General features: G+C 37.5%; 1 protein-coding gene across 1 annotated transcript in view; it reads left to right on the top strand.

The window, feature by feature from the left end:
- Window positions 1-8,493, top strand: part of LOC110908714 (ABC transporter C family member 8-like) — a 35,375-nt gene extending 26,882 nt beyond the window's left edge. The window contains exons 8-12 of the mRNA XM_022153696.2: window positions 5,280-5,494; window positions 6,553-6,858; window positions 7,061-7,124; window positions 7,207-7,446; window positions 8,285-8,493. Coding sequence (XP_022009388.2) covers window positions 5,280-5,494; window positions 6,553-6,858; window positions 7,061-7,124; window positions 7,207-7,446; window positions 8,285-8,409 — 950 coding nt within the window. The 3' untranslated portion in view covers window positions 8,410-8,493. The remainder of the gene's footprint in view (window positions 1-5,279; window positions 5,495-6,552; window positions 6,859-7,060; window positions 7,125-7,206; window positions 7,447-8,284) is intronic.
- The last annotated feature ends 4,666 nt before the right edge of the window (window positions 8,494-13,159 follow it).

The raw sequence follows: 13,159 nt of genomic DNA, 5'->3' as shown, positions 1-13,159 counted from the left end.
TCCCAGAAACCAGCCTTTACCCGCTTGTCATTAATCTCAGCGGCGAGCAGGTAGGTTTCCTCGATCGTTGCGGTCTTAGAGGCGTGAACAAAATCCGCTACGCAGTCTGGAAGAGCACGGATGTACTTCTTGAAGGTCATATCGGGAGTCTTGACCTGATCGGGATATATTATGCTCAACTGCTTGAAGCGAGCAGTGAGACCAGCATTGTCTCCCTCTTTCTGCTTGATACTCCAGAATTCATCCTCCAACTTTTGGCGTTCGTGGGGAGGACAGAACTCGTCCATCATGATCGCTTTCAATTCCTCCCACGTCATCTCGTATGCTGCGTCGTTCCCGCACTTGTTCCTTTCGGCGGTCCACCAGTCCAAAGCACGAGACTGGAAGACACCAGTAGCATTGAGAGTACGGAGGTGATCAGGGCATCCGCTTTGTCGGAGGGTAACTTCCACTGAGTCAAACCAATGAAACAGGGCTGTAGGGCCATTTTCACCGGTGAACTCCTTTGGTCCACATGCCTTGAATTGTTTGAAACTAAAAGTAGCTTTGTTGGAATCCTTGGGCGTGACAATTCGGGATTCCTCTGATGATTTGCTTGCGTTCTCGAACACATCACTGACGGCTTTTGCTACAGTCCTTGAGATTATCGTAGCGAGACGTCGATCTCTCTTTTCCTGACGGGTAAGACGTTGGCGAGGCATAGATGATGACGACATGGTCTGCAATAGACATCGCCACAGGGCTCAACACAACGAAATCGAATCTCACCTCACACGTCTTAGATTACTAAAGCTTAGAATCACACCACAACACGTATCACGGCGCACATATCACATAAGCACAAACACAGAATACACAGAACTCACATAATCACAGAAACACATACGCACATATTCACAGAGGCACATAAGCAAATAAGCAATTAGAGCACCTAATTTCCTAAACACATACGCATTTTAGCACAGAGGCTGTCAGAAAACAGAAACCTATAATCACAAGTCGAGTGTCGTTCGTATAGTATATTGGGTAGCATCACATCGTATCGTCTAACGTAGTCGTAGAGCGTGGTATAGCGTATTAATGTCGTTTAGATTGCGTCAACAGGAAATCGAATCGAAGTAGGGTAGCAACACAAATCGTGCGGATTGATAACAAAATCGAATAATCAACGGAAATATAAACACGTAATCAGGCAAAACATATAAAATCAGCAGGGTAACGCAAAAAAAATCGAAAGATAGATCGTCTGCGGCTACTAGACATTGACTAACCAAAACAATTTAACTATTCACAGCGGACTTGTCGTCACTTTCGACTCTAGGGGTCATGTTTCTGCCTCAATCCTCGGGCACTATACACGCGTTTCCCTAGGTCATACTCGTGAGTTCAGGTCATTGGAGTCCGTCAAATTGTCTTGGCGAGATGAAATAAAGTCGGAACAACTGCCAAGGTTAGGGTTTCACCCCTAGCTTAGCAATTTCTTCCTTGTTTTAAGAAAATTCTGAAGGAAATTTGCATCAAAATGCAGGTTTCAGCCCTGATTTGGTATAATTTTCCCCGTTTGTCGATAGAAAATCACACATAAATAATCGGCAAAATCCAACAATTTAGGCAGGAATTTACGGCTTTCACACCTAATCCTGTCCAAACTGCAGATTTTGGCTTGGGGTTCGAGTGTAGTGATAGAATAGAATGAATAAGCACATAAACTGGTCTCTTGGTTCCTAGCTATAGTCTAGGTCTCTAAGACGGCGACCCGGACTAGGTCGTGTCTAACCTAATTCCCTATAGTTATGGCTCTGATACCAATCTGTCACACCCCAACCGATGGCGGAATCATCGGGGCGCGGCACTGAGCGAAACAGATTGTCCAGAAGTTTCCACAACAACTATCATACAAATTCAGTTTAAATGATACGTCCCATACCGTATCCCAAATAAATAACAAGTTATCATAGAAAGCAACTAAACAATTAACACTGTTCCGACAACTCAGATTTAATTATTACAAACCAAATAAAATATTGTTTGATATTTCTAAGACCCCTATTTGTGGACCCCTCTGGCTACAATGCCAGTGGCAAGATCTACAGACAACTATGGCCCCGGATCAGGTTCGTGGACAAGGGCCATGGGTTGTGGGCTCCTAGAAGCTTATTATTGCCTCGCTTTCCTAGCAAGCTAACACCTTAAACACCTGTCACATACGCTAAAATAAAGTCAATACATAAAATGTAAAGGTGAGCACACAAGTTTGATATAGCATATAGAGTTCGAATAGTTTACGCATAACCAGGCACGTACATAGAGGAAAACGATGCATGTAAATTATCAACATGGGACCATCGGTACCAACGACTGCGGGTTGACTGTCCGAGACAGTTCGCAATACATGATTACCACTGTAATCCATGCAAGTAATTGTCCTTAGCAACCCCCGTGTGAACGGGTGCTGAGTCCAAACTATAGTACTATGTTGCTAAAGCAGGTAGATAGCACTCCACGTGTAAACATAATAAACAGCAATCATTTAGTCAAGTAGCACATGCGGATAGGTTAGCGTTCAAATAGTTTGTGTTTGATTGTGATTTTGATAGATAACGTATGTAACACCCAAAAGTGCTAAAAGCAAAAAGGGATCGAGTATACTCACAGTGGTTTGGTATGGATTGAAGGGAGCACTGAGAGAAGTTAGCCTGAATAGTTCGATAGTATAACGATGAGTAACGCAGAAAAGGTAACGAGTGATAATGGATCGATTGGGCCGTTCGATCGGACAGCTGGTTCGATCGGACGGGCTGCTCGTCCAGTTTGAAAGTCCGTTTGAACACTCCCATTCGATCGGCCGGCTGGCTCGATCGGCTGGTCCTTTCAAGTGGATTGTTTCTTCCTTTAATGAAAAGGATGTGTTTGTGTATGATGGTTTGAACTTTTGAAGTTTTTGCAGCATTACCTTTCAAGTCGGTCGATCGAACGGACTGTTCGTTCGGTTAACCCACCCGATTTGTTTGCAATTTCCGCGTTTTAAATTTGGCAATGTGCCACTCGATCGGATGGCATGCTCGATCGGGTGACATTCCAATGTTTCGAAAAGTTAAGTGTTGAAGTATAGTATTTCATGATTCGAGCAGTAATGTTACAAGTCTAGTGGTAGGTTCGATCGAACATCACCTCGTCAATACTACACTTTGTGAGTTTGTGGGCCCAGGTGCTAGTCGATCGGCTGGCCCGGTCGATCGGCTGGTGTAGTCCGCTCGGTTGGGCTGTCCGATCGGACAGCCTAACCGTTCGGCCAGCATTTCTGACCTGGTTAGCCAATCTTCTAACACTTGGTTATTCCCGTTAACTTGGTGTGATCTCGAGGTAGTTTGATAACGAGTTGAACCACAAAGCTGAAATCCTTACTTAGTTCACTGACTCGGGCAGGAATCGCCCAAGTCCGGCTAGAGAACGGTTTGGGACTTTAGCTTAACGTTTAACCCGAAATAGGTAAATCTCATAGGTAGAATCCGAACCTTGAACCATGTGTTTGTTTAGAATGATTTGTAAGTCGGTTCAAGCTTCGTTTTCACCGGTTGAGTGTAAAAGAGTTGAAAGATTGATGAAAATCCATCTTCCAATCCTTTTCCACCGTGAAATGTTAAGATCTTTGGTAGATTTTAAGTTGTCTATGTGGAAATCGGTTAGATCTAAGCTAATCATGGTGGAATGATGTCAAAACTTGATGTTCTTGAAGAACACCATGATGACATCACCCAAGAACACTTAGATCTTAGTGATTTCACGGTTAGAATTTAAGTTTTGAAAGATAGAAAGGTGTAGAATCAATAGGTGAACAAAATCGTACAAGATTTAGAGTGAAAAACTTACCGGATTGAGAGAAATCTGAGAAATAGTGAAGAGAAGGAGCTGGTCGGTCAGAGCTTTCCAAAAGTAGAAAGAATGACAATGACTGCCCTATTTATAGGCTTCCAAAAGAGGAAAGGCCCAACCGATCGGCCAGGATTCCTGACCGAATGGGCTGCTCGATCGAACAGCATGTTCGATCGGCTAGCCTGTTCGATCGGAAGTCCTGTTCGATCAGGATTGTTCCTTTTTGAGATTTTCGCGACGATTTTTGGTATTTCGATTTCGATGGACGATAATTTGAGTATGATAGAATTTCCTATTCAAATTACTTTTAGTCCCAACTACTATATCTAACATAGAAGCATCCTTACAACATAATTCAAGTTCGGTTTCGATTGAGTTTGATTATCCTTTGAGTCTCGATTTGATTTGATTGATTCACCACACCACACAACGTAAAATAACATGCACAAGTAACACGTAAGGCACACACACACGTATAAAAGTACTAAAATTCCCACACTTGCGTTCGATGATTGATTCGATTAGCTTGATTATTGATTGATTAACTTTATTGCATTGTTACTTCCCATTATTCACAGTCGGTCGTCGATTCGCGGCTAAATTATCGATCGATTACTTTGCTTATACAACACTTACTCAACATAATACGAAAATCAAAATGAAACTAAATAAAATAATTTTAAATTATCTTTAATTCCAATAACAGTCAACACTTGACTTTGACTTTGACTTTGACTTTTGGAAAACACGGGGTGTTACAACGTGTCCCTTGAATATGTGGATGAGAATGATCGTGAAGGGGTACGTTGATTTGTAGCCACAAACTTGAACCGGTGCCACCCTTTCTTTTTTCCTTTGGCCGATCGGTGTGTGGTGTTGGAGAGACACATCCCTTCGATTTTAGGAGGGTAGTTACAATGTTTCCTTTTGACAACTTCAGACCTTGTACTTTGTAACCGCCATCTAAATAACTATTAACTATATACACAATAACCCTTGTACTTAAGGATGTGTAGAGATTAAGGATTTCAGGGGTAACAACACCAATTGTATGTACCGAACTTAGTTCAGCTCTGATGATTAAACTTTCAAAGCATACCTCTTGTTGTGTTTAGTTTGCTACAACTTCAAAGAGTCAAACATATATGACATTGCTTACATCAAATAGTAAAATTAAAAGTTATCTACACATCAAACTTAAAGTTTTATAAGTTATTACATCATAACTAAGTGCATCTTAAGTTCCATACACACAATTCCAATATGTGTCAAGTTTGATTTATTTTTATGCATTTTGGGTAAGTTTTGAAGGTTGATTACATCAAATGTTATAATTTTAAGTCTACATTATATCCATGCCCTGTATTGAGTTCTTAACTACAAGAATCCAGTCTTTGCATATGTAGGGTTGGTTGGCCTCTCTCTATCTTATGCATTGGCACTATCTAGTATCCAAGTGTTCTTTACTAGATGGTATTGTAGCTTAGCCAATTATATCATATCAATAGAAAGAATCAAACAATTTATGCATATTCCACCTGAGCAACCAGTAACTTTGGAGAACAACAGACCACCATCATCTTGGCCTTCCAAGGGAAAGATACATTTCGAGGATCTAAAGGTAATTAAATCATACTTTTTTCAGCTTTTCTTGTGAAGAATCCATTAACAATATGGATCTAAAGGTAATTAAATCGTACTTTTTTCAGCAGTCAAACTATTGTGTCAACATGGCCAATAAATACTTTTGTCATTAATTAGAAAGTTAGTAAAAGATCAGGGGCTAAACATGAAGAATTAGTAAGGTTGTTATGACCAATCTATGTGGGATTTACTGGGTATGGATTTACTGCTGTTATAACCAATCTATGTCAGTTAATAATTAGCTGTTAATCGTTGGTTAGTATAAATGCGTCAAACAATCATTCTGTTGGTAATTCGATTCGTTCATCATTCATTTCTTTGTAATAAGTGATCGAGATTCAAAAGTAAGGTTCAAACATTGAGAGTTAATTGTGTTCTTGATATCATTGTTTCTCTAGTGTTATTTCAACAAAGACCAATTTACTTAAGAAATGGCTTCATGTAGGTTTCTGCTATTTCAAATCAAACAAATAAGCAGAAAGGGAATGGATAAAATGGGTCAAATCGATCAACCGGCCGGCATATGTAATGGTCAAAATGTGTTGTTTGTTATATTTAAAACACGTCAAATAAATAATACCTAAAAAGCAAAAGGGTTTCAAGTTGCTTATAGTCTACTATTAATGCATACAACTTTCAAAATAGTTTTGTTTTTAAAGATTTAAAGATTGTTATAACACATTTAAATTAATAACCATATTTACACATTCTTAATAATTTTCTTGCTAAAAAAGTAAATAGAAGTGCTAGGAGATCAACCAACCCGTCTCAACCCGTTTTGACCGTGTTTAAATGGGTTGAAGGTGAAACATGTTAAAAGTAGCACATTATTAATGTGATATTACAGCTATTCAATCATATTTAATGCATGCCGGATTTATAATATTTTCCAAAAAAAAAAAAACAAACAAACTAGTTATTGCAATCCTACACAACCCATTTTGACCCATAACTAAAAAGTGAACCGTTTTGACTGTTACTCGCTATCTTGTCACATGGACATCTTATATAGTGGTCATTTGGTTATGATTTCAGTTGAGATATCGTCCAAACGCACCACTAGTTCTCAAAGGAATCACTTGTACATTCGAAGAAGGGACTAGAGTAGGTGTTGTTGGAAGGACCGGAAGTGGCAAAACCACACTTATAACAGCGTTATTTCGCTTGGTAGAACCTGATAGTGGAAGTATTCTTATAGATGGATTAAACATTTCCCATATTGGACTTAAAGATCTCAGGATGAAATTGAGTGTCATCCCACAAGAACCCACCCTTTTTAGGGGAAGCATTCGAACAAATTTAGACCCACTTGGACTTCATTCTGATGACGAGATATGGAAGGTAATTTATTATGTATATATATAATCTTCATAAATCAATAATAGAGATGCAATTTAGACCCATTTACTACTGAATAAGTCTATTGACACAACATAAAATTTGTACTTAAATTACCTTTCTTGACCTGTTACCCAACTTATTTACCACCTTTATATGTACAATATTGTATGCTTTAACATGCATGGTTTAAATGGATTTCCAGGCATTAGAGAAGTGTCAACTAAAGAACACAATCACTGATCTTCCAAATTTGCTAGAGTCTTCTGGTTTGTATTTATTTTTTTCTTTTTGTTATACCGTATACTAACCTAATCTAAAACAATATTTCAATCATTACTTCTTTGTTAGTGAGTGATGACGGAGAGAATTGGAGTGCTGGACAAAGACAGTTGTTTTGTTTAGGGAGAGTATTACTTAGGAGAAACAAAATCCTAGTACTTGATGAAGCAACTGCATCCATTGATTCAACAACAGATGCCATTCTTCAAAGAATCATAAGGGAAGAATTCTCAAGTTGTACAGTCATAACCATTGCTCATAGAGTTCCAACTGTCATAGACAGCGACAAAGTCATGGTTCTCTCTTTCGGTATGTTACGGCTCCAACATTGTTGGAATAAACAATTTAATGCATTTTAAAATGAATCAAAAAGTATAGGTGACACAAATGAAATATGAGAGGGTCAGGCACTTGGGTTGGTTGTTAAAGGTCACATACGGTCAAAATTATTAACTTTTTAGTACATGTTGAAACAGATTGATGAGCTGCAAACATTCTATACCTATATTAGTTTCTAAGATTTCAATGAACAGTAATGTTTTCTTTGTCTTTTAATGGTTTTTTTCTTTTTAGTTTTCTCTTTTCTCTATTTTTTTAACTTTATGGTTTTTTAAACTTGTAATAGAATTTTAACTATTTATAATTTTTCCACAAAAATTAAACGGGTTTATTGTTTATTTGTTTTTTTATTTTACGTTTGTTTTTTCTAGATTTGTTGTTGTTCGGTCCTTCGGTATTTCGTGGTCACATTTGCTCCATCAAGGTTTTATACCCAATGGACTTTCTAATATGTGTCGGCATAAATTCGATTTCGTCTTCTTATTACGTTACGTAAGTCATTTGGTGTTATAAATTTGTGTTTTTGTTTTACGTTTTTTCTTGGTTTTGGTCGTTGTTCGGTTGCTACTTAGCATGATTTTATGCCTCCCAACCCCGAAACGCTGGTTGCACGGTTTTACGCTCCCCGCCCTACAACGCAGGGGACTTAAGACTAGTTTTTCTATATTTTATAACAACTGACTGTTAAATATGATAATATTTAAAAATACATTCAGGGAAAGTTTCAACTAGTTTGACTTATTTCTTTTTCACATATCTTTTTATTTTTACTTTTTTAATCTTGCCAATTGACCTTATTGTTTTTCAGGGGAAATGGTAGAGTATGGCGAACCTTCAAAGCTAATGGAAATGGATTCTTTCTTTTCCAAGCTTGTAGCTGAATACTGGGCCAGCTGCACAAAGAACTCTTTGGAGAAATTTGATGGCTTTTAGTGAGACTGAGAGCGAAATAATATCCACGTTTTTTACTATGTCTAATGATCATTTTCAATAAAAAAATTTCAGCTCTCTAGCTAATCAATTTAGTTCCATGATGATGTTTCTGAACTGTATGTTTTGGGAACAAAAATAAAGCATATGCATGTGGACGGTATATTTACCATCCCAAAGTTTATCTAATAAAAGAATGAAGTCGTAAGTTATAGAATGCAGTACAGTTTTTTGTTGAATTCAGTTTCGGAATTTTTGTAGAATGTAGAGATCAATATGTTTAAAACAGAATTTGATGGAAAGTAGGATTAAGTCACCATAGGATTAGTACAAATGATTACATTGTCTGGGTATGTATACCCATTTAACCATTGCGATTATTGATTGTTAATTGCAGATTAGGGTTTATCGAATAAAAGAATGATGAATAAAAGAATGATGTTCGTATGTTTCGAATTGGTAACTGTATCTGTTGAAAACATTCATACATATATATACATGACGGTTGGAAATATAACCGCCACAAATAATAATAATAATAATAATAATAATAATAATAATAATAATAATAATAATAATAATAATAATAATAAACTTAAATAACTAAACCGAAATGAAATCATTAAACTTATTACTATATATCTATCTATTTATCTAGCTTAATATCCTAATATTCCCTCCCGTAAGCTAGATATCGGCAACATGCATGAGTTCTTTGAGACGAAGGAAGTCCTTAGGCTGCAGTGCCTTTGTAAGTATATCGGCAACTTGCTCCTTAGTAGTGCAGAACTTCACTTCCACCTCGTCTTCCTTGACTAGATCACGTATGAAATGGTACTTCACTCTAATGTGCTTGCTTTTCCCGTGATAGACCGGGTCTTTGGCCAAACAAATGGTGGATTTGTTGTCACAGAGGATTACCGGAGGACTATCCATATTCATTTTGAGTTCATTGAGAATTCCTTTCATCCATAGTGCTTGACATCCTGCTAGTGATAATGCAATATATTCTGCTTCAGTCGAAGATAGTGCAACAACCTTTTGTTTCTTGGACTGCCATGCTATTGCTCCCAAACCTAAGTGAAACATGTAACCAGACGTGCTTTTGCTGTCATCTACATTTCCGGCATAATCGTTGTCGCTGAATCTGATTAACTTCCCTTTACTTCCCTTTGAATATATAATTCCATGATTTATTGTCCCTTTTATGTATCTTAAGATTCGTTTTCCTGCTTCCCAGTGACTCCTTTTTGGTTTCTCCATGAACCGACTTATTTTGCTAACCGCAAACATTATATCCGGCCGAGTATTTGTTAAATACATGAGGCATCCCACCAAACTTCTATATAAATTTTCATTTACCTTGTCTTCAAGATCATTTTTCGAGAGTCGTTCGCCATATTCCATAGGAGTAGATATTGTATTACATTTTTCCATATTGAATTTCTTGAGTAAACCTTTGGCATATTTTTGCTGAGATAATACAATGTTTCCTTCTTTATATTTAACCTCCATGCCCAAGAAGTAATGTAACACTCCCAAATCAGTCATTTCAAACACTTTCTTCATTGAATCTTTGAGTTGATTTATCATTTGTAGAGAATCACTAGCTATTATAAGGTCGTCAACATACGAGCAGATTACCATTGTAGAAGTTGTTGTGTTCTTAATGAATAGTGTATGTTCATATACACATTTCTTGAAACCATTTGTTTCGAAGAATTTATCTATCTTGCTATACCATGCCCTCGGGGCTTGTTTAAGACCATATAAAGCTTTCTTGAGATGACATACCTTCTGTTCTTCTCCCAATTTGATGTATCCTTCTGGTTGCTCAATATACACTCGTTTATTTAGATCTCCATTTAAAAATGCAGTTTTGACATCCATTTGGTGTAAATACCACTTGTTTCGAGCCGCCAATGCTAATATTAACCTCACCGTGTCAAAACGTATGATTGTTGCAAAAACATCTTGATAATCCACTCCATATTTTTTATTGTAGCCTTTAACAACCAATCTTGCTTTGATTGTCATATAGATCTTCTACCTGTTCCTGTGTGAGGGGTTCTGAATTAGCATATACATCGGCTAGATTCTTGGTTCTCATTTCTGCATTCTCCGAAGATGTTGAAGACGAAGAGTCTGCTTCCTCGTCATTCTGACTTTGTTCAGCTGTTTCTTCGTCATTAACTTCACCGCTGTTATGACCAGTTTCATGTACTGCAGATTCATTGACTTGAACTGCCGCTTCCTCTTCATCATCTGTAATCCTAGTGTCCGGGAAGTTCAGTTGGACGTTTGCATCATTTTGTTGATTATTGGATCCTTCCCAGTCTTGATTTTCGTCGAATATCACATCTCGGCTGATAATAGATTTGTTGTTTACTGGATCATACAGCTTGTAAGCCTTGCTTATTTCACTGTAGCCTATCATAATCACCTTTTCCGTTTTGTCATCAAGTTTCCCTCGGTGTTGTTTTGGAACATGAGAATATGCTACACTCCCAAAAAAAATTAAATGAGAAACATTTGGTTTTCTTCCACTCCAAGCTTCTTGAGGAGTTATATCTTGCACTCCTTTCGTTGTTGCTCGATTGATGAGATAGGTAGCACATGACAATGCTTCAGCCCAATAAACGTGTGACAATCTTTTCATTTTCATCATGCTATGGCTGAGTTCCATGAGGGTTCTATTTTTCCGTTCTGCTACTCCATTCTGCTGGGGTGTGTAGCTAGTAGTGAGTTGATGATGTTTGCCATTATCTTTGAGAAAATTTTGAAACTCATGTCCACAATATTCTCCTCCCCTATCTGTGCGTATAGTCTTTATCTTGGTATCTGCTTGATTCTCCACCAATCTTTTGAAAGTCTTGAACTTTATTAGGCATCGGATTTTAATTTCAAAAAATACACCTAAGTCTTTCTTGAGAAATCATCTATAAATGTGATGAAGTATCTACATCCACTTATAGATGCAGTTCTCATCGGACCACATATGTCGGAATGAATTAACTGCAAGGGTTTAGTGGCATGCCATGTTGCTTGTTTAGGAAATGCTTTCTGAGCATGTTTACCAAACAAACAACCCTCACATATGTTATGTGATGGTTTGGCATCCGTCTTGGGTAAACCCTTCACCACTTCCTTTGCTCCCATATTATGTATTGTCTCGAAGTTTATGTGTCCATATCGGCGATGCCACAAGACTGATACATCTTGAGTCATTATATTGCATACTCTCGGGGTATCATCATAGGTTAAGTTTAGTGGAAACATTTTATTTCCAGTCAGTCATTCAAACCGAACCCATATGCTTTCCAGTAGGATCCTTAATAACACATTCATGGTTATGGAAGTTTACCTCATAACCCTTCTGCACTAATTGTCCCACGCTTAATAAATTATGTTTTAAACCTTCAACATAAAAAAACGTTGGGAACTCTTTTCTCTATTCCTCTTACTTTAATGGCTACATCACCACTTCCTAATACATTGAGCCTCTTGTCATCTCCGGTTCTTACTTCCTTCTTTTCCGATTCATTTAGTGAAATAAAGAGGCCTTTATTACCAGTCGTATGATTGCTACAACCACTATCTAAATACCAGCAATCCTCTTTTGTTATCTCTTCTACATTAAATATCATAAATAGAGTTTCATCATTACCGTCTTCGGACTCTTCTTCATGTAACAGAGCATTGTTGCTCTTATCACTCTCTTCACTCTTTTGACAAAAACGTGCCATGGGACCTAGTTTTTGACAATTGTAACAGCGAATTTGCCGGCTGAATCTTCCTCGTCCCCTACCTCTTCCTTTTCCATTGAAATCTGATCTAAAAAATCTCGATCGATTCTGACTTGTGCCTTGCATTTGAAATGCTTGTTCTACGGAAGATTCATCATATTGTTTCAGCCTAAGTTCATGCGATTGCAAGATCCCTAATAATTATTCAGTTGACATGGCTGTCATATCTTTCGATTCTTCTATGGCTACTACAATTGATTCATATTTTCTTGTTAAACTACGAAGAATCTTTTCGACGATTCGTTGTTCCGTAACGTTTTCTTCATTTAATCTTAACTGATTCACTATAAAAGTGGTTCTGTTTATGTATTCCTCTATAGATTCACTATCTTTCATTCGTAATGCATCAAACTCACATCTTAGGGTTTGTAACTTTACTGTTTTGACTCTTTGCTCTCCCCTATAAGCCTTGTGAAGAATGTTCCACGCTTCTTTTGATGTTTTGCTTGTTGCAATTCATTCAAATACTGTCTCGTTCACTGCCTGGAATTTAATATGAAGGGCCTTCTTGTCTTTCTTCACTTTTTCTCTATAAGCATTCTGATCATTTTCCGAAGCCCCTGCCGCTAATTGAATGTATCCTTAATCTACACTGGTCCACAGATCTTGAGATTCTACACTGGTCCACAGATCTTGAGATGTTGTGATACTATCACCAATGTGACCAAGTTTACAAGGGTCCAAAAAAAGAGGAATTTTGACCAATAGAATTCCAAATGAACGTTCAGGACATGCAATTCAATTTTTGAAACAATAGAATTCACTACCAACGGAAACTTGCGTTGGTCGTTGTATGATTGAAACTCGAGTTTAACAAGCTCGAATAATTAGAATCATAAAAATGATTTGTCAACTATCGAACCACTAAATGAACAAAATCAACGTGTTGACATTATTGAGTTGCAAGGATACACCGAAATGAAAACAATCGAACCTGGTGTATCATT

The sequence above is a fragment of the Helianthus annuus genome, chromosome 2 (assembly GCF_002127325.2).
Source record: "Helianthus annuus cultivar XRQ/B chromosome 2, HanXRQr2.0-SUNRISE, whole genome shotgun sequence".
Taxonomy (NCBI): Eukaryota; Viridiplantae; Streptophyta; class Magnoliopsida; order Asterales; family Asteraceae; genus Helianthus; species Helianthus annuus.
Note: the sequence above shows the minus strand (reverse complement) of the source record. Positions and strands in the feature narration are given on the sequence as shown.